The 22,825-nt window shown below is 37.6% G+C and overlaps 1 protein-coding gene across 1 annotated transcript; it reads left to right on the top strand.

Moving 5' to 3' along the window:
* The first annotated feature begins 1,768 nt into the window (after positions 1 to 1,768).
* Positions 1,769 to 22,571, top strand: TMA16 (translation machinery associated 16 homolog). The gene is given in 8 exon segments (XM_072862500.1): positions 1,769 to 2,008; positions 3,078 to 3,190; positions 11,225 to 11,262; positions 12,065 to 12,149; positions 13,233 to 13,381; positions 20,523 to 20,565; positions 22,221 to 22,352; positions 22,354 to 22,571. Coding segments are annotated over 8 exon segments (855 nt in total). The 5' UTR covers positions 1,769 to 1,801; the 3' UTR covers positions 22,442 to 22,571.
* Positions 22,572 to 22,825: the final 254 nt, after the last annotated feature.

Below are 22,825 nucleotides of genomic sequence, written 5' to 3'. Positions count from 1 at the left end.
TCTGCCAAGACAGTTAAGAAGAAGAACTTGGAGCCTTAGTTTTTAAAAGAAAATTACTGTCTTTTCCACTTTCTTTCACAGACAGGGGTGAAAGAATTACCTTTTAAGCTAAAAGGATGATGCTGGCACAAGAAGGCACAACGCATGTGGGCATAAATCAGTGACAGATACATTTGTGATGAACATTAGAAAGTGTTGAAGCATAAGAGAAATGACATCCTGGAAAAGGTCTATGGAGAAGGACATTCAAAAAAACCACTTCTAGTGCAGGAACGAGCTTTACAATATTAGTAGCACACCATGCTATGAGACTGTGACTGCAGTTTTTAGCAATTAAGCAAATAAGTAATAAGAAAGCTTTGGCTGACACCTCACCATTTAGATTTTTTAGGTTTCTAATACTGGAGCTGTTACACATTTTCGTATTACAAACATGTTTGACTGCTTCTGGTAGCTTGAAGAATAGCAGGTCTCCAACAGTGGCACCTTAAATGGCAATACTCAAGAGCTGTAAACTACCTTCCCTGACCTGTCATACTATCAGAGATCAAAGTAAAACATCATTAAGCTAAACAATTGACCAATCAATTCAAAAGTGAATATGTTTTAACATAAAAGCAGTGACCTCAGCCCACTAAGAGTCTTTGACAAGTGCCACTGAGATGTTAGAGAAATTATGAATTATGTGTATGGAAAGTTGTATCTCTGTCAGAAATATCATAATTTGAGGCATTACTATATTGTAAAAAGGACTTTTATTCTGCACTTCTGCATTCACAGATCTTCATAGGGAACGTGAAATAAAGAAGTAGTATGAAACTACTACTTAATACCTCAGTATTAAGCACTACTATACAAAAAATGGCACAGGCAGGTGCCAGTGGGTTTTTAATTACCATTTAGAAGCAGATCTTTCATACCATAGGTAGAGGTTTGGTAGGTCAGCACAGTAAACATCCTGTCTTAATATAAACCTTCAGTTTGGAAAACAATTTTTATTGTCCTTTCGCAGGTGTGAGGAGGGTACCTACAGAAGCGGGGCTGGAACAAACGCAGCCTGCTGACAGGTGTCAGGGCCTCCTCACCGCGGGTGGCTGGGGAGGACGGCCATCCCTGGCTGCACAGTCCTACCTTCAGTAAAATCTTCGTCTTGTGCTTCTGCAGTATCCCAGAGAGCTAAGATTTACAGGGAGGGATAAAGTCTGTCAGCCTACGTAATGAAGTTGGCAAGAAGAGGGAAGTTTTGGGGCACAAAGTCCTTTCTCTTCTGGCACAAAGCCTGGTGAGAAGTCACACAGTCCAAACCGAAGGAGGACTGATCTCCAGCGCTTCTCATTTAATATTATAGAAATGAATTAAAACACTTAACAGAAAAAAGTTACCGGCACCTGAAAAGCAAGATGTAATAAGGCCTAAAGACAGTGTCTCAATTTGAATCTGTGGTGCTCAGAGCTTAACAGTCACAAATGATTTTCCATAGGCCCACGGTCTGGGTGGTGACTTCTTACCACAGGCCTGCTTTAAGATGGCACTGGAGCAGCTCTGCAGCCCGGGCCAACCCGCACCTTTGTGCTCTTGCTCTGTTTGTTTTCGGGGAAAAAAAATCCCCACGGTCATCACAAGTGAAGCTGCTGGAGTCAGGGAAGCTGGTGCTAACTTGCACCGCTCCGCCGCGGAACGCACGCCGCGCTGCCCGCCCGGATCCCTTTGGCTGGTGCACCGCGGCGGCGGAAGCACGGTCACTCGCCATGGTGCGTGCGGCGGGACGGGGACGGGGACGGGGACGGGGACGGGGACGGGCATGGGCATGGGCATGAGCATGCCGATGCCGCAGCCTCTGCTTCTGGGGGCGGCGGCGGGCTCCTCACGCGGCGCTCCCAGCCCTTTCCTTCCTGCCGGGAGCGGCCCCACCGGCGTTTCTGGAGAGGCCGTGGGAGTCTGCGGCGGGTGCCCTGAAACGCGGCAGGCGGCCGTGTGGGCCGTTAACGGCGGTAAACCGACCTTGCATGTAAAAGCGGCTCCCTCCCCGCCGCTCGGCGGCCCCGGGGGGAGGGGGGAGCGGGGAGCCCCGAGCGACCCTGCCCGTGGCGTGGGCGCGTTTCCTCCCGGGGAGGCTTGCGTCGTTTCAGGCCTTCCCGGCGGGGGCGAGGGCAGCGGGATGGCTCTGTTCCGGTACCCGCCAGCGAGCACCTCCGGACTGACGGGAGGAGGAAGTGAGGAGCGGGTTTAACGTGTGAAACTAGTGCAAGGTGCCTCTTAACATTTCTTTAGGTGTTCAGGATGATTTATCTTTGACTTTATCTTTTTTTTGCGGTCCTAAACACCGATGCTAACATAGATAATGTGGTGTACTAAAGTCTCCGTTTATTGATTGCCGTTTCCTGCATCGCATTTAGTCTCTTTGCTTTCAGGTGTTTCTTTTGCACGCAGTTAAAGACTTTAAAGAATTTAAGTTGCATATTGTTTAATAAAGCCCTTCAGTTTTGTTCACACACCTTTTCACCAAAAAGTAACATAACTTAAACTAGTGTTACAGTATTTTTTAAATTTGTGAGTAGTATTGTCTCTCTGTGTTGCATGAAGGGCTAGAGAAGGAAAGCCTCCGGCTGCTCCGTGGTGTGAGGCATTCTCATGATCTGCGGGGAGGGACAAAAAAATCCTTTTTGTTATGTTGTACAAATTACATACAGTCTTTGTTAGAAACCCGGGTGCAACAGTCAGATAGAAGCTTGAATGGAGCCATTTACTGCAAAGGTACAGAGAAGTAATCTTAGTTTCCTAGGTGCAGAGTTCTACAAAATAGGTATTTTGAGAGTAGTCACTGTGTAAGATATCTTACAGTATTTTATGTGCTCCAGTAGTTTTGTTACAGCGTGTACCGTGTTCAAGTAATTTTGTTTGTTACTGAGGAGGATAAGATCTCACTGGTGGAACTGATAAGCTGCTACTGTAAGTTAAGGGCTTTCTGAGATTTTGATGCATGACCTTTTAAATCTTTACCATGATGTGTGCTCCTATCTTCCCTTTAATGTTTTACTTAATTTTAGTAGTGTATAGTATCTTGGATTTCTTTTCAGCCAAAGTTACGAAAAACCCAAGGAGGGAAGCAAGAGAAAAAAGTTATCCATCCTTACAGCAGAAAAGCCGCACAGCTTGCAAGGGAAGCACACAAACAGGAAAAGAAAGAAAAGTAAGTTGACTGTGCAAAATTTGTGTACAGACCAAAGGATAGCATCACAGCAGATACTTTTGTTTGGGGGGAGGAGGGTAGTGGTGGAAGTGGACTGTTACGCTGATGTAACCCTAAGGTAGAAGAAAGACCTGTATAACGTAGTACTGCTGGGCCATGTGAACTGACATTCATGAAACCAGCTTATACAAAGTATATAGTTCTGCTACTTGATTTTTGGTATTTTCCTTACAAGTTAGGTTTCTTCTTATCACAGCATTTTGCTTTTTATAATCTGAATGGCATGATGCAGGTGATTTCACACGAAGCCTAGTCACCTAGTTTGACTTTACTCGAAGATTTAATAAGAATCCTGCTTAGAGTCTAGCTTCTTGTGCTGAAGTGCTGAGTTCATAGAAAACAAAACCTAGAAACTTTCCTGCAGAAGAGAGACTTCTGAATAAAACTGAATAGTTAACTCTTCTTTGGTGATTTCCTGCTGTTCCATGGCAAGTTTGGTTTTCTGCTTTTAAGTTTTACTCCTTCCTTCCTTCTTTACTTCCTTCCTTCCTAATCCATATTCCAAAAGATAGCTGGAGAAGACTGGCCTTTAGTTTCCATTCTGTCTCAGCTTGCTAGTTGGTATGCTATGATTGTTTGTTTAGAAAGTCACTAAAGCGAACTTAAAGCATTTTCTGTCAAAGTGTACTAGTAGATGGATGGACCATGTGAGCTGAGCCCACATATTCATATGTCTGAAGGTGTTCAATTGGGAACTCCTGGTACAGTTGAAATGTTCCTCAGAGACTGTGCAATTTTATGGTTGGGGATGGATGTACAACCTTATCCACAGCAAAGTTGTAAGGTTGCTCTAACTGGAAAGGGGCCCTTTACTAGCAAAGCTGTGTCATGCATAGCTGTGTCATGTAGCCTCAAGCAGAGCTGCTGCAAGAATTTACAAGTAGCATGTATTGATGACTGGGCAGTTTCCTAACGTGAAAGAAGTTTTCCCTGCTGCTTCATGCTTCGTCTGTGCTCTCTGACTACTGATTGTAAGTAAGTTTTTGTTGTAGATTCTTTTCTTAGTGCTAAATTGACTACTTTGTCCCTTAACTTTCTCATCTTGCCTCATAACTGCCACTCGGAGTGCTTAATCACAAAAGATGACTGAATCATACTTGAGTCTTAGTGCTTACATCTGTGACTTTGCCATAAAGAAAAACATGCATAAGAAAACTTAGTGAGTGAAGGAGTGATGTACTGATTATTCATTATGACATGGCACACTCAATCAAATCTTTTAGTGATTGTCTCTCTGGGTAGAATTATACTGATAGAGACACCTGTGCTGACATTTCTTGTTAGAGTGCTACTTTTGGTTCCTTTTGCAACAGCAAGAAGTTAAAGCAAAGAACTCCCACTGGAATAATATTTTCTCATTTAACTTGCTCTTTAATTATTTTTCTTCATGGAGAAAGTTTTAAGGTATATATTCGAGATTGCATATATATAATATATATGCATATATTAGATTGCATATATATAAGCTATATATTAGAGATTCGGCTCTATCCCGGCCGAAACCAGGACAACGGGGCAATCTGTTTTGTTGAAGGTAAGAGAGTACCAAATGCATCATTCATTTCTCTGCTTAATGCATTAATATTGCAGTAATTAGGTCATCCTTTCCATGAAAAGGAATTAAAAGATGCTGGCTTTGCGCTGACTGGGCTTTGTTACTGGGGCAGCTAGATTTGGCAAGTCATACTATGTAAGTAAGGTTGCTTAATTCTAACACAGGTGCTTTTTCTGCTGAACAGCTGAAAAGTTTACTGCTTTAAGGATACTCAGAGCAGTGTCAGGGTGTCTTGGGCTACCGGAGCCACCTTTGCCAAGTGACATTGCCAAGTGAAGTCTACAGAGCAAAATATGGAATCAAAATTGTTTGAGGAGCCAAAGGCCACTTAGTAGTTTTGAGCACACAGGGTTCAGTAAACTGGAAATATTACTGACTTTCTAACTGATTCTCTAGTCAGATACACTTGTGGTAAGCAATTGTAACACAGCCTGTCCTTTCTCGTATGATGATCTAGATGATCTTAACCTTTAAGTTTGGTTAAAAAAAAAAAGTTCAAGGTCCCCCAATGACAGACAAAAAATTACATTAATTTATTGGAAGTTTCCTTTCTTTCAGCAGTTGTCACCAAATGTATTAATTTCAAGACTTGCTCATCTGAGAGTTGGTTCTAGTGCCTAGTCTTTACTATGTGGATTTCTGTCTGTGCTTGCCAGAGTAGATTAAGTCTCATAGCTCAGCACATGACAATACCAGTCTTTTATCTGCACTAGCCCCCATGGTTGTAGTTTTGCAGAAGATGCTCCAGTTAATACATCGTGGAACACAGCTCTCAGTACAACCATGTTAATTTTTTTTTTTTTAAACCGCATTGATTATTGCAATCCTAAAAAAATGGATTTGCTGGATTGAACAGCAGTTAACTTCTCAGTGCTGGAGAAACAGAAACGCAAGGATGAATTGAGGATATTTGTTTAGGGAGTTTACTTCCTGTGCCTTGCAAGTAATACCTTATCTTGACTAGCAGTACAGGTAGAACAATTACTACAGTGTCTTCCTTCTGTCTCCTAGCACCCATTGCCACTGGCTGTTAAAGACAGCTAAATGCTCCTTGCCCTTCATTTGAGCTCCAGTAGTTTCCCCTGTGCACAATGACAGGTTAATCCTCTATGAAAGCTTTTTTTTTTAGGATTTAAGTTTAGTTCAAATGCTTTTGCTAACACATGTAAGTCTACCATGTTACTTCAGCCTTTCTTTATAAAGTTATTTGCTTTTAGAAAAGGACTTTTACATAAAAGAAACAAACTTATTTATAAATTAGTTTTTTACCTGTTTAAGAGACAGTGGTCTTTATAGCAGTATGGTTAGTCTTCCTGTTCCTTTCCTCTGAAATGCAGCAAAATGAGCTAGTCATGGCAGCATAATCATTCCAAGTGAAAGAAGCAGACCACCTTTTGGTATGTGTCATGTGTTGGTTACCTGAGGAAAAAGCGCCATTTTATGAAAATGATTAAATATTGGCAGCCAAACAAGCTAATAAAAGGTGAGCTTCCAGCACCCTGATGAAAGAGCAGGTGGTTTATCGTGAATTATTGTGTGGATCAGTGAAGCCTAGTGCCTTCACAGAGCAAAGGTGCTTAATAGAGAGAAACTCAGCTCAAGATTAGAGGATGTAGATAGCTATCCTTTCCCTTAGGCTCTCTTTAGGATGTTGATAGTTATCCTTTTCAGGCCTCACAGAGCAGAGGTGCTCCATAGAGAGAAACTCGGTTTAAAATTAGAGGATGTAGATTGCTATCCATTTCTTTAGGCTCTGTTTCTTGATTTCTGCCTTTTCTTTTCCAAAGTTCCCTTACTGTTTCAAGTGTGAGGCCTCTAGGCTGGTGGTAAAAGATGTAACCCTTCATTTTACATAGGGAAACTGTTCCACCAAAAGTACTGTGTCAGTCTGGACCATCCAAAGCGTATTGTAATAGCGAAATGATCTCTCTATAATAAGATTTCTACATCTTGCAGTTCTGGCTCCTAAACAATTAACTAGCATTGTTCACAGATCTGCACTTTGTAGACCTCTCTTGTTGTGGTGTTCTAAAAGTAATTTGCATTAAAAACATCCTCCAGTTCTATTTTCTATTTTCTGTACTGTCTTGGCTTGAAGAGCAATTTAACTCAAAAGACATGAATAATGTTGATTTCTTTTCTTCCCTAGTGTCTTTAAAAGTCTTGTTAAGGGTTCTAGTTTCTTTTGGATCTCTATTATCTTAATGATCAGCTTGTTAAACCTTAAGTTTGGTGGTTTTTTTTAAATATTGGGAGTTAAGCATGTGTTTAAAAACAGTCAGTTTAGCCACTAACCATTTTTTTTTGTGTAATTACTTAGCTTTCAGTTTCTTTAACATAATGGTAGAATTTGGGTTCATTTTGCAGAGCTTTGAAAAAGACAAGATAAATTTCTGATGCTGTGGACGGAGGAAAGCTTTCCACTCCTACACTCAGGAAAAAGAAGTAGCCCACACCAATTTTGTTCTTCCTCATTGCTTTTGCAGGTCTATTAAATGTCTTCTTTTAGTGGCAGCTGATAATACTAAATACATGCTCTGGCATTGTTCCTTCCAAATTTGTGGAAGCAACAGTAAGCTTACTGAAGACTTTTTCACTGGAAAATGACTTACTGAAGTTGAAATATTTGCAGAAACAATTTTCCAAATTAATTCTATTTAATGACAACCCCATTCTCTGGTTGGAAGGTTAATATGGCTTTTGGTGGTAAATAGGAGAAGCTGCCTTGCAATCTGTATAGTATTTTATTTCTTAATCCCATCTACAAATCTGATACTTTTTTGACCATGCTTCTAATTGTATAGAAATAAGTTGTCTTAAATGAGGGGAGGGCCCAAAACTGGAGGCAGTATTCTTAATGTGATCTCACCAGCCCTCAGTAAGGGGGATAATTTCTCTGTACAGGCTAATGCACTGCTGCAGCATGGAAAAACTGGATCAGAGACAGTCAGTTAATCTAGGAAGTTCATACAGTTCATCTGTATTATTTTAATTAAGCTGTGGATTTACTTGCCAGAAGATGCTGTAATTGTGGTTGGCTAAATTTGTGCAATAATACTTTTTGAACATACGTACATTTTATCTGTTGATTACTATTCAATACAAAGGTATTACCTTGGGTGTCGGAAGTCCTTAATGGCAAGTTACTGGAAGGTGAGAGTGTCTTTTGTAGAAGTATCAGTAAATGTTTGCTTTGGTTTTGTGTGGTTTGTTTCTTTTTGTGTGTGTGTGTTTTTTTTTCCTTTGGTACTTGGCTAGAGATAGGATTCAGGACTAGAGACAGTTTAGGCTTCTATTTACTTTTTAACATTTCTATATGCTGGAGGAAGAGAAATAACTACTGTGAACATTCCTGTTTGTTAAACAGGAAAGGAAATTGCATTTAGTTATGAGATGCATATTCAAGTATCTTTTGCCCAAACAAGATAATAAAAAAGGGAAGAGATTACCCACAAGGAATTTCAATACTTAATGCGGCACTGGGAAAAAGGAGAATTCTACTTTAAGTTGCAGAAGTCTTTTACAGCCTCCATTGTCCAGGTACTCTTCAATGCAAGCATTCTCAATGAAATATGACAGTAATAATAAGCTTATTGTCCAGAAACTGTGGCTGCACTACAAAAGACCAATCTTGACCATAATAAGAGGAGACAGACCAGTTGGTTTTAGAAAATTGATTACAATCTTAAGTCATCTTGTTCACTTGAATCATGCCTTTTTCTTGCCTGCATCCCTCTTCTCAGTTCTCCTCAAGGTCTAATGAGCAGCAACAAATTCCAGTGTATTACTGCCAACTTATTCTCTCTTAATCTCCATGTGAATCCTTATTCCTATAGGCAACTTGTTTGCTCTGTTAAATAATTACAAAGATGTTTTTAGGAGACAGGAATAGCTGGTTCACTGGCGCCAGCAGAACACTGCTTTTTCTACACTTTGGGAAACCAGACCATAATGGGATATTCCTGGAACTTCTCTTAGTAGTGATGTACCAACACCAATCGTGTTTTGTTTGCAACTGCTGAAATCTCTGTCTGGTTTTGGTAGCTAAAGCTGATCTAGCACTGGATTTTTTTTTTTCTTTTTCTCTCCTGAGTCAAAATATACCCTTTCTATTGTGTATATATTGCAAATTTTTAAGGAGTCTGTGCATTTTCATTACAAATATACTACTGTCACACTCTGAGATATGAGAGCTAAGGAGTTTTTACAATATTTCTTGATCTGGCATGAAGCAACCCCTTAGGAGTAAGCAGTAGCCTTAAAATATCTCCTTGTGGAGCTCTTTGTTTGTTTCTGCTTAGCTTTTCTGTTGTCTAACCTCTTAATCTCCCTTGAGCCACTGTGCTTCTAGTTGTGCTGTTTGCAGCAGTGATGCTTTGAGATGTACTCTTGCAGATTCTTTTTGTGGAACTGAAAAAATGTTAGCTCTTAAAATTATTCGTTTTGCTTACAGAAATAAAAAAAAGAAATTAAAAAAACCCAGAATTTTTTATTCTTATAGAGGTATTTTCATATGGAGGTATCCTAAAATGCTTAACCAAGCCACTAATTGTGCATAAGCTAACAAAACCGGACATATATAGGGAGAAATATGGAAGGTATTTAGCAACCTGAAACAAGGAGATACGTCCTGTCAACCATAATTTTTTTTTTTCCTTAACGAAAGAGCCTATCTTAGTTCTCAGAGCCATAGATGGCATTTGTATGTGTGGATATTGTAGCGAAAAATACTGCATTGGTAAACTGATTTGGCAAATATTTATTCGTTGTTAGTATTTAGAGTAGAACAGTTGAATACAATGTCTGAGAGAAAAAGGTGCTGATGGAGCATGAGGGCTTTAACCTTTTAAGTACCTAGAAAACATCAAGAAAACCACTAATCATCCTTATCAAAAATCGGTGCCTAAGATGATGATTTTTGGGAGGCAGGTGGAGGACAAAACCATTAAGAAGCGACAGCCTGCCACAAGATTGTATCCCTGTCCTTATCCCCTCTTTCCCTTGAGCAAAAGATGTTACTCATTGTAACATCCACACACTCATTGTGTGGAAGGAGATGAGAGGAGCTTTCTTTGACTGACCTTATTTGATTAGCCTCCCTGCTAATACTGTTGTCTTCTAGCAGTCATCGAGGTGAGGTTTTTAGGAAAACTACAATAAGGCAACACCTGATCCTATCGTTCACTATTTCTCATACTGAAACAAGTTATGTACACCTAGAGACTGAAGGTTTTTCTTCCAGAAGAAAATCCTGGTTATATACTTAATTACCTAGGTAAATAAATGATCCAGCGACCCTTTGCAGGTGCAAATGGTAGTTTGTAGTGTTTTAAAGCAGAGATACGTGACATAATTTATGATTCTAATCAGGCAGCTTTTCTAGATGGCATCGTAGTTTTCTCCATGGCAACGCTTTGCAGATGTGCTTGGCTGGCTTTGTTGCCAAGCAAGGTTCACAGCAGGGACTGCTGGTGTGGAGTTCTACTGTGTGGAATAGATGTCCTTTGCTTGGTCGCTATTACTGTTCAAAACTCCCTGCTGTAAGCCCTCTGTAGGCTACCTACCACAATTTTTATTGAAGATGTCTACAGCCAAGTTTTAAAGCTGACTTCTAATCTAATTTTTCCTTTCTATTTTACATACTCTGATCCAGGCCTGTCCTTTAACCCACAGGAACGAGAGTCATTTTTGTTTAAACGCTAAAATCTTTTAATTAATCAACCAGCTTGAGGGTTTTTTTGGCAGGTATGATAAAACTCAAACCCTCTGCTTGATCTCTGTAGAGTTTTACATTAAAAATGCTTATGCCAGATGCTGGGGTATCTATAGAAGTAAAAAGACGTTTCTGGAATGTGTTAGTGGAATTCTTAGCAGCTCACACATGCTGTGCATTTGCTTTTATGTGGCTTTTAGACGATCTTCAGAGGATGAAATACTTCTTGAAAAAGCTAATCTTTATTTTAATAATGTAGGTTTGTGGCCAAGTGACATAAGTATGTTTGTCTCCGGAAAGTAGTTCTTGATCTGCAGACTTATTAAATGTACCAGCAGAGTATAGAAATACTTAATGAAGTTATTACATTGCAGGTCTTTTGTGACATTCCTTTTGCTGTGCTCTAAGAAAAGTGTTGCATCCTATTTTCATCCTGGTTTTTCCATTTAATTTCTTCCAAGAAACTGTTTAACTTTAATAGGTAAACTGAACAAATTTCAGATAGTAGTTTTACTGAAAAGTAGAATTTTTAGATGAAGCAGAATAAGTTTTACATTGCTCTGAATTTGGCAAATATTTCTATTTGAAATTTTACCTTGACTTTCATTGTAACTCCAAAAAAAAGGATTTTTTTGAGAAAGAAAATGAAGATAGTTATTTGTATGGTACTCATTCCTGGCTAACATACCTGTTTTTATTCTGCTAGGTTGAAGACTGACAAAGCTTTACGTTTGAGTATCATTGGTGAGCAGAAACTTCTCTTACTGAATACAGTACTCAACTTTTTAGCATAGATTATAAGTTTTACCAACTTCGTAGATACTCCAGTTAGAGTTTCTTTGTCTATAATCTGACTCTGTAATCTTAAAATAGACTTTGTTAAAATGCTAAAATACCTGATGTGTTCACTCAAGTAGTATATACAGGGTTGAACTTGGGGATGAATATAGCCTAATCTTTAGTCAGTGTACGTGACAACAGGGCAAGATGGACCAAATGTCTGTTTTGTACATCTGTACATGTATGTATTGTACTTGTCTCCATGCTTTTTTTAATTGCTTGTAAAATGGGATGATATATGTATCTCAACAGACACATTGTGCTAGCAAGTAAATTCAAAACTTTGAGACACAGCCTGGACTATTTTTCTCTTTCATATGATTGACACTGCACCTTTTCAATTTGATCTGTTTAAAAATTGTGATGATCAGAACTCTTGCTCAGCCATTGTGTTGGTTTTTTTTTCCCCTTGGGACCTTCCTTTGTTTCCATCTTAAGTAATTGATCTAGTGGTATTTTAAACACAAATTTCCAGTAAAGCAAAGCATAGCATCTTTTTTCATAAGGAAGAAAAATACATCTGAAATGATGTGAGAATGTTTCTATTACAGCTACCTTCGTACCTGGTACACACAATATCAGTGAGTCTATGATGCAATTCAAAATCTTGAAAAATGGGGGGTTATTTCAAACACTTTGAAGAACTTTGATCTGTGTTGATGCTACAGTGATGATGTAATCATTAATGTTAAGTTTATTCTTGTAGGGGAAAAATTGCAATGGTTTCAAAGTCACCTTGACCCCAATAAAATTGAGTACACAAAGAAGGAAGCTGGCGAACTAATTGAAAAGTAAGACTGGTGTTAAAAACAGGATTAAAAAACTTTATTTGTCTTTTAAAATAATGTTCTTAAATAAGATCTGTAAAGTGATGATGACTTAGAGAAGGACTTTTAATATATTAATAGTATCAAATAGTTGATTTTGTTGCAGCTGAGGGTAATTATATATTGAAAGATGTATATGTTCACACTAGAATTACTGAAGTAAGTAATGTGTTGTTGGTTTTTTTATTATGTACGTATATCTCTGCTTTTGTAGTGTGTGGAGGACTCTAAATGATTTGGAAAGTAGTAATTGCATGAATTTGCTAGTCAGGTTATTCAGTGACACTTAAATGCACAGATTTCATTCTACTTCTTCTTTAATTTTCTTTGCTGAGATTAAACAGTACCCAGGTGGGTCCATTTTTAGGGCAGGAAATACAAAATTGAATCAGCTAAGAAACTCAGTTATTTCTGTGCTGCTGGATGTATGTACCTGTAGCTTGTCACCATTTTTCACCTGCTAGCTAAATAACATAATATATATGTGTTCTTACGTAGGTGTACTATGTCAGTTTCCTTTCAGAAGCTCTGACATATTTCCTACACTGTTCATGAAACCTGTAAACTGCTAAGCAATGCTAGTGATACTGCAAAGGCAATAAAAGCTTACTTTTTGGATTTGAGTTACATGTTTGCAAGATCATGTAGAACACATGCCAAAGAAGAACTTTACTTTAAAGATTATTATTGAAGTGGTGAAATACAGCAATTAAGTTAGGAATACTTAGATTTAACACTGGTCTTCCAGAGCAGGTGAATTATAATAAGTGTTTGGGTTTTTTGTTTTGTTTGTTTTATGCAAACATAGTTTAAAAAAAGGCAAATAAAAAACCAGTCCTTCTGTAAGCCACAGATGATTCAAATGAAGTTCTAAATGGAGCTTCCCCTTTGAAGATTAAAGTAATAGTTCAAATCTAAAAAACATCTCTGACTAATTTAGAAAATAAATACAATTAGTAAAATAACTTTGTAGATTATCAAAGTAATTCTGTTTTGCAAAAGTTTTGCATGATTGCATCTAGCATAAATGCATTTTAATTCTTTCAGTTATATGTGTCGATTTAATGCTGAATTGGAGCAGATTGAATTACAAAACAGTATTAAAGGTAGACAAGGAAGACAGCATGGTTCACGGGAAACTGTCATCAAGCAGACCATAGAACGTGAAAGGCAACTCTATGAAGGCTATGGAATAGGTATGTAAAAACACTAGAAATAATCCTGTGGTCACATCTCCTGCTCACAAGGCTAGAATCTAAGTGAATTTTCTAGGCCATTATCTTTATTTTCTCTTTAAAGGAATTAACTAACTGCTAGGTATTTATGCCTTTCAGAAGAGTTTGGGAGGAGGGCAGGGTGAAGAAAAGGAAAAAAGGATGGTTGAGATCTGGCTCACATATTTCTGCTTTACTATTTTGCCTTTGTGCTTCTTTGCTAATACTGCCTCTTTAGTGCAGGCATATGTAACATTTTTGAAACTAAAGTGAGATTTAATGCACTTGTCTCAAATAAAAATTCTGTCCAGCAGCTTGCTTGGGCCTTCATTATATACAAAGTATTTTTTATCTTAAAAATGCACTTCAGAGGGTGTGCATGTTTTAACATGCATTAGCATGAAGACTTTATTTGCTTATGTGGAGAATAACCAACATCACTTTCTCTACAAATTAATTACTTTTTTTAGGTGGGCTTCATTATCTGGACTTGTGCCAATGAAGTCTTTGTACACGGCTTCCTCTAACATTCTTTTGGTAATATATACACTTACAGTTAGAGATAAACCTGTGGCCTGACTTGCCCCTTTCCTCTGAGGTGGACCAGTGGCATGAGGAACTTGAGCAAGTTTCGTGTCATGAGAGAGTGGGCTTTAGGTTTCATGAACCTGAAAAGAACCAAAGCCTCTGAACTCATGGGCCTAAAACATCTTCAGAAAGACATTCTTCATTCCACTAAGGTTGAGATGTGTTTCATGTGGGAGAATGATTGCAGCAGAAATTGTAGTACAGATATATTTCCAAAATTTCAGTATTTCTGGAGTTTTCCTGTTAAAATTTAGGTAATCCAGGAAGAAATCTTGGGCTGTTGTGACACTTGTGCTCTACAGGCTCTATTCTACAGACTCAAATGATAAACCACAAGTAGAAAGTCACATTTTTCCTCTTGTTCTTCTCAGGCAGAGGAGTTATGTTCCTCTTTTTGACTTACTGGAGATGGTGGCGGAGGGAGTGAAAGTGCTCTGTGTGTGTGAAGGCCGCTTAATCTCTTAATAATCAAAACCCCACAAAACCTCCAAAGATTTAAAACTAAAAATCTTGTAGATAAGAGCCTAGTTGAAAGCACTTTGAGTTTTTAAACATTTACCTTGGCCATTATCACAGGTTTGAATAAAATCATAATGCCACGTATTCTTGTTGACTTCTTAATTACCATTTATCTTCCTCTGGGGTAGCCATCTATGCCAGCAGATTATCTAATGAAATCTTCTGAGGACCATAATGTGTGAAAACCACAACATAAGCATTAGAGCTGAAAATTTCCTCTTAAGGTGCATAGTCTTCTTTAAGAAGAAACACTTAAACTCTTTTTGAAAGTATTTTTTGGCTTTGGAGGTAGCACACAGATGCAAGCTACATGTGAGAAAGAAATAAAAGACTGAAAATTTGATAGCTGGGACTAGGCTGAAGGGTGAAATAAGGGAGAAGGACAAAGGGATACTGAAAGTGCAAAAAGCGAAGAGTTGTTTTGAGGAGAGCCAAGTACAAAACAGTAGTGAAATTTATGTATTTTTCTTAAGTAAGCACATTGGAGTTGAGTGATGAACTTGGCTTTAATGCTAAAATTTTATATAAAGGCAGTCAGTCCTTCTAACAGTGAAAGTATGTCATGGAAGACATGAAAAATCTACATTATTCTGTGGTTAGGATACAAAGCACAGCAAGGTTTGGGTTGTGTGTGATATTCCCTTTTCCCCCAATTTATATTTTACCAATAAATAAAATGAATGGCTCTAAAAATTTTGCCAGTGTTACTTAGTACTTTCACATCCTGCAATGGCAGGGCAGTTTGGGAATAGCTGTGTGACTTCATGTGTAATCTTTGATTTCTTAAAAGGCGGGGAAAAATGTAATGGGAAGATAGATACTATGAATGTCATCAAATAGCTCAGTTGTAGAAAATCTCCTTTTTGGTTTTGCTTTTAAATTTTAGTTCTTCCTTTTTTTCCTTTCTGCTTTGTGGAAAGCTGACAGAAAAAAGCAATAGGACTAGATAGCAAGATGTCAAATGCACAAGCACAACATAAAAATAAAGAAGAATCCAGAAATATTGTAAGCAAAATTTGAGTTTATTATAGTATTAGTAAGTAAAGCATTCAGAGAGCATGGTGCAACTTCACATATTAAATACACTCTCAAATCATTCATTATTTGTTTTCACAGCTGCTGCAGGTTTTGCTCTCTGTCTAGGACAGTATTCATTCAGTGAAAATAGTTGCTGCTAAATACTGTAATTAGAGATTGGGGATAAATGGAAATCAGCTGGAAACTGTGCTTTTATGCTCTAGCTCATTATTATCCCTGGAAGCTGTAATGAAGGGAGCTTTTATAACTGACGTAGTATTTGTTGGGTTTTTTTCCCCCTATTCTTGAACTTAGTTATTTCTTGCATGCATGTGCATTTGCTATGAAGAGACTACATTATATGAATTGTTTACATTTAGGAAAGCCTCCTAAAATTTGATGCCGTGTGTGTGTATATATATATATCTCAGATATATGTAAATGAAAAATTAATTCTTCTTTACTGGCTGTTTACAAAAGTGGTAGATATCCAAAAGCATAGTAAATATTAGTCTTTTTTTCAAAAGTAGCACCTATACAGGGAACATTCAGTCTATCTGTGAGGTTGTTGAGTTTTCATAGCAGCTACTTGTCACTTCCTTACTCCTTAAATATATCTATGTTCATTTTACTGCAGTTTTCTTCCTGATGCTGTCATTTTTGTGTGTTTTTTTTTAATCTTGTCTTACATGTTTATAACAAAGCCATTGAAAGGGAATCGTAGATATTTACAGGATATGCCCTTGGAACTCAGAGTTAGCATGCTTTCAGTTGAAAAGCACCATAATTATTTCATCTGAACATCATACATTTTTGCTAATTTGCTTCCAATTACCTTGCATGTTCTCTCGGAAGCATAATGTTAACCTTGGGGAAAACCTGACTTTAAGGCTAAAAGCACCAGTTTTATTAGTTAATTCTTGAAACTTCAGGATATAAGGAAATTTATTTAAGTCAGGTGAAAGTTGTATCGTTTACATGTATCTGCTAGTGTAACTACTGTACTGTTTGTTAGCTGCTGTTTTCTGTAAAGCTGCTGATTGCTGCTGATTTCTGTTAGCTGCTGATTGACACACAATCATGATTGTGTAACTGAATCGTTCTTTATCTAAAGAACATCTAGAGTTTCTAACATACTTTTCTTTTTTCAACTTCAGGCTGCAATATCATCCTTTGATCTGACTTGGGTGTTACTCTGTATGACAGTTCTAATGGATGTGATACATATGCAGCCTATATTCTGTGCAGAGCACTGTCAGAACAGTAACATTTCAGTCCTTGTGAGATTTAGGTAGATCTCTTCTGCAGATCTTTGCTTTGAGAGAGAGAAGTGGTTACTGCTGTGAAGAATGATGATGTTTTTATTAACAGCATACTTCTGGAAGGAAATAAAATGTCTCAGCAGACTGTCACAGAGCACTTGGTTAAAAAGTAGTGCTGTGGGACACAGCTCTAGAAGGGTGCTCCGACACCGGGATTGGCTCCTCTATCCCCTTTTTCTCTAGTTATGTTTTAGAAGCCCTCCAGTCCAAGCCTGTGCAGAGAGGCAGGATCGGTTAGACCTACAGCTGACAGAAGCTTTTTACTTCTGATGCGCATCAGAACTTTGAAGTAATCTGGTCCAGTGCTTCTCCATCCGAACAGTTGGAAAGATGCTGACTTTACAGTATTTTACACAAGTTCTGTGTTACAAATTAAGCTCAGTCACTTTGTCTTTTTCCTTGTCATGAAATGGTGTTAAGCATCTTTCTGACAAAGTTTGAGAGCTAACATGCTGTTTGTTCTTCCTCAGAAGAAAGATAGGAAAATAAAACATTATCCGAAAGGGTCAGAAACATGAAAAAAATGCTTACTTAAATTTTTCACTGCTGTTTTATTATAACACATAGGTTACTGACTACTTCACCTTAGAAATGCCAGACAGTATCTGCTCCCCAAAATACTGTCTTCATTTCTTTTCCACTAACCCCTGTGTCATATTTCTCTGTCTTCCATTTTTTCCATCTTTAGTTCAGAAGACACTCTCCTGTGACTTAACATTTTTAAGGCAAACTCAGAAGTTCACAAGTAGCAGCAAAAAACATGACACTGGTGCATGCTAAGGCGATCTTCTGAGTAAGACAAGTGTTATTAATCTGAAAATACAGTGCTACTGCAGCTTTCCACCATAATTTAAAAAATCAGTTACTGTGCAGTATATAATAACTTTATTTCTACACACAAAACAGAACGGGACTAGAGTTTCTAGTTCTGTTCCTAATCTGGCACCACTGGGGTTTGTACTGTGTAACGTATTGCAAACACACATGTAAGCAGAACTTAAAAATTTTGCCACTGCCAAAGCACTTCAGTTCAGTTCCAAATCTTGGTTTGTCACAGAATCTCTCCGCTTCAGAATGCCTGCTTTCTTGTGACGCTAGGGAGAGCCCTGGATGACAGGCTAGATAAAACTATTAGAATATTCTGTTTGGAAAGCATCCTGTGTAAGTTAATAAAAGCCATTACATGCTTTCCAAGGTGGTTTTTTCAGCCCAAACAAAGCAATTGAAAAGGCTTCATTCGAAAGTCTTGTCATTAATCCTGGTTTGTCTGAGAATAACACTGAACCGTATGTTGGGTCAGTGCTTTGATAGAAGGAACAAATAGAAATCTCAGCACATTTCCAGGGCAGTTGTCCCAAATTAGCATAGTGCCACTTCTGCCACACTCGCTGTTTACATCACTAAGGTGTGTCTTAGGAGAAAAACTGAGTAGGCATTGCTCCTTGTACAATATCTGAGAGAAGGGAAGAACTTCTTTCTTTCATGTGGAGGCTAGGACATTTCAGTATTTGGCACTGTGCTGCCAAGAGTGTAATTCAAGCGATCACAAAGAAAGCAAGAGTGACCTTGGCTTTGTTTCAGTGCTTAGGTGGGAAGGATGGACCTGATGTGGCATTGGTATTTATCAGAACCCAGGAATCAGCAGACAAAAAAAGGACTGGGTATATGTTTCTTTGCCTTGCCTTGATCAGCTGTGAGCAGTATCACTGTATCTATTTACCAAGAAGCAGGCTGCAGAAATCAATGTAATTGGTATCAAAAATTCTTGCGTATGTTATTGTTCTTCCGTTGGTAACTTTGTAACCCAATGTGAAGTGAAGAAATAGTTTCTGACTAATAAAGACTATCTAACCACAAATATAGTGACAGGTGCCTTCATCCTATGTTCTGTAGTAGCAAAATGATCTATAATCCTGCATTGATAGCATCATCTGATTTATTACTGTAAGACTTGGGAAAACTGATTGGTAGATGAACAAAGGCAGAACTGTATGTTCAGGGTTTGCTCAAGAACAGTATAAGTTGTTCCTGAAATGTCATGTTTTTGAGAGCTAAAATAGTAAAGTGAATTTAGCATTACAGAGGTAGCAAGCAGTTGTCTTTGTTGAGTGACCTGTTGCTGTGAAATCTGTACACTTCATAGACAACAATAAGGTATTGTATACTGTGCAAAAATTTCAAGGCTCCTAAGGCATAAATCTCTACAAATTAGTGAAGATGTTAAACACAGGTCACTTGCAATACTTCAGGACTGACCAAGAAAAGAATAACACTGAATCAAGGCAAAGAAGCTTAGGCATCCTAGGTAAAATTCTGCATGAGTTTATAAACTACACATCTAGTAGGAATGTTTAGGCTATTCCAGGAGAGAAAAAAAAAAAGTCTGTCCCATAAGTCTCTGTACAAGATGTTTGCCTTCCTTTTTACTCCCACAGGTAATAAAGATTTGTAGTGAGTATATGTCACTTATTTCTGTTAGTGGGGAAGACTGAAAACTTTGTCATTAAAACTATTGATGTTTAATTCTGTTCAACTGAGAGGAACATCAGTTCATGAGAAGAGACAGGTGCCAAGAGCCTATATAAATACTATGTTGCATTTACTGCAGTATTTAACAGGCATTTCAGCAACTACGGAATGCTAGTTTCCCAGTATGGAGTGGTTTATAGAACAGGTATTTAACAATGGAAACTATAATTGCATTGGAGTGAGACTAATTGTTATCAAATAGCCATTCTTTGGTTTCAGGCTGTCTCATTGTTGGTGGAAGGAAGTAGTGGTATATTCCAAAATCCAGGAATGTGTTTTATTTAAACACCTGACATCTTACTGTATTCTTCCCGGTGTTTATATTTTAAACACACACACACATATATATTCTTGTACTGCATGGTAAATTTTGTGTATGGAGTAATATAAATGAAGTGTATTTAACTGTTTGTTACATTTTCTTACTTGAATTATCAGAGTTACTTTCCTAACTCTACTGCTGATCTGTCTTGCTTGCAGTGGTGAATTAAGTGCTTTGATATTTTTTTCCAAAACCATTTAAAAATGCGTATGGACCACTTAGTACTCATTCATTTAGAGTGAGGCTTGTGTATTTAGGTCAGCTTTGAAACTAAGCTTTCTTATTTTACCTTTTCTCTGTTGTGCATATTTATAGTAAGTTCTGCAGAGCAGAATTGTATTTTTAATACGTGAGTGAGTGAATGTCTGTTAAAAACTAGCATAATTGGACCTTGATCTTGGTTGAGGATGTTAGTTATGCTTTTAAAACAAATAATTCATTATTTTCTTAGTTTCTTCACTGGACTTTTTTTAAAGGGAAACTTGTAAGTGCTTAAAATTGTGCTATTTCTTGGATGTTTCAGTTTAGAGAAAATGAAGCACCCTCTTTTTATTATTTGTCAGGATTGGATTTTCAGTAACCGGTACATTTGAATTCTGGAACAGTTCATAGGTATAAGTTCACTTCCTTTTCTTTAGCAGTGAGAGGTCTTCCTGTTTATATATTGCTCTAGAAACTTTCTAATATGAATCCTCATTCTCATTTTCTTGGTCTTTTAATCTCTGAAATAATATGTTCAGCCCTTTATCTCACATTTCTTTCTTTGAAATGAGACTCACTTGAATAATGTAACGCATCTAATAGAATTTAATTTCATTCCAATTAGAAATCCCAGACATTATGAACAGAAAGCATCTTAAATTTTTCAGGTAAGTTCTTTTTATTACCACTACTAATCTGTTTATGCAAAACAGTGTTTCTGAATTTGACGTGTTGTATGTCTTTTTTTCTTAAGAATTTATTTCTTTGCATAAGAATTTGTGCAAAACTGTTAAAGAATTTGTCATTTGAAAAAGCAGACTAGGTATGGTGTTGCTATCTTGGGATTTCTTAGCTGTTACAAGCTAACACAGGTGACAGTTAATCATTAAAACATTGGAAGGGTTAGAAAGCTTCAGCAGTTAGAATTCCATTTCTGTAACTTAAGTATCTTTTCTTTTATATTCTTAGGGAATATTTTCTCTTTACCTAAAATTCTCACCTCAGCTGTTCACTGATTTACACAAAAAGGATTAGCATTTACTGTTAGTGTTTAAGGATCAAGACATAGATTTATTGATAAATGGAATTACACTGTTTTCTTACCTGAAATGAGATTTCAGATGGTAATTGTAGTCATATACATAGTGAACTAAGTTATTTATAGTCAGAACTTATCATTAAGTAACTAAAACAGCACTGGTTTTAGTCACGTTTTCTAAGATCGAACTCTAGGTGTAATACAGTCTGCAGCAGTGTTTGCGTGTAATACTAGTTGAAAATCTTAAGCGAATTGATGACTTGCATCCAGGTAAAAGGTCTGGGAGCTGTGAAACTTGCTGCTAGCTCATCTGGGCAGCAAGCCAATATGCCTTGGTAATGGATTGAATGAACGCTCTTGCTGACAGCTCTATCAAATGAGATACTTTAAAGGAAAAAAAAGACTTATGAATGCTTAAGTTGCCAGGAATGATACGCCACTAACTCCTAGGGGTGGTGTGTAGCCAGAAGTCGTACTTACAGGATGTTGGAATAAAGCCAGACATCTCAAAGAAGAGACAGGCCTCTGGCTGCTGTGTTTATAAATACACAGTTGACTTCTTGTACTGGGACATCTGATGGAAGTGTTGTTTTATTACTTTAGTAGAGCAAAAACACGTCTGTCTTATAATTGGCAAATACTGTCTTTGCCCTTGAGAAAAATTATCTATGAAGTGCGCTTACTATAATCAAGCAAGCATTCTATTAATTGGCTACTGAATTTGACTTGTGATATTTAAATGAATCCTTCCTCCTTCATGGACCCTTTTGAAATAATACACTTATGTGAATTAATGTGTACTAACATTGTGTCCCCTTGAAGTCAGTCATACAAGATGTTAACAGTTACCATAAATCATAATGAAGGACTTTATGTACATGTACATTAGCTCTGCAAATTAAGCATCCAGATGAAGAAACTCTTCCAAACTGCTTTTCCATTGCTTACAAGACTGGGCGTTTAGTGTGTCAAACCTAAAAGCAAGTGGCCTAAGTAACTGAGGATACAAATAGTCTGTGGGAATAAAGTGAATCATATATTTTTTGTTCAGAATGTCAAATCTGAAAGTACTTCATTCTTCATGGAGAAATGATAGCTGCTGTAGTGTACAAGATCAGGTGAAAACATTGGTGCTTATTCATACTGCAGTGGGACTGATAGTATAATTTAGAAAAGCAGCCTCACTTGCGTTAGCATCTTCTGAGGAACGGTGAATTAACTCTGCCATTTCTTCTTGCTATTTCTATTGGTAATTGTTTTTCATTACTTTTTTTTGCCTTTAAGAGAATGGGATGGTGATCTGAGGAAACTGCCAAACATCAAAATGAAAAAGCTCTCGGCTAGGGATGCAGCTTGCAGTCACCCTGAGCTGGCAGATGTGGAAACTAAAGAAGAATTGAATAAAGCAGAAGAGGTGGCCTAATGAGCACCAACTGATTAAAGAGCTGAAACAGCTGAAGGGAATTGTAGGAAACTATTTTAATTATCACTGGAAACAAGAATAAATTCTAACTATATTGGCAAAGGCTTTGCTAGTTGCATTTTTTATGAGCTCACTGTGTACTTATGGTAAAGAGTAAACAGTATATTATTGGGTAAAGGTGTATATTATTGGATAAAAAATTTTGAATATAAATAAATACTTGAAATCTTACTTCTCATACTGTACCTTCTCTTTAGGATGCAGGCTCCTCAGTTGACAAAGCAGTTATAGTTTATATCTTGAAATCCTGACTAGTTGAGTACCTCTTCCCTGGTCATAGAGCAGTCAGGATTCAGACACCTGTTAGAAGTATTTTGTGGTGGGAAATCCTTACCTCTTCCTGGTAATGGCAAGAATGTATGTCATTTAGTATATAAATAGCAAGTACCCTGGTAAACAGTGGGCC

Source organism: Ciconia boyciana, chromosome 5 (genome assembly GCF_034638445.1).
Source record: "Ciconia boyciana chromosome 5, ASM3463844v1, whole genome shotgun sequence".
In the NCBI taxonomy this organism is placed as follows: domain Eukaryota; kingdom Metazoa; phylum Chordata; class Aves; order Ciconiiformes; family Ciconiidae; genus Ciconia; species Ciconia boyciana.
Note: the sequence above shows the minus strand (reverse complement) of the source record. Positions and strands in the feature narration are given on the sequence as shown.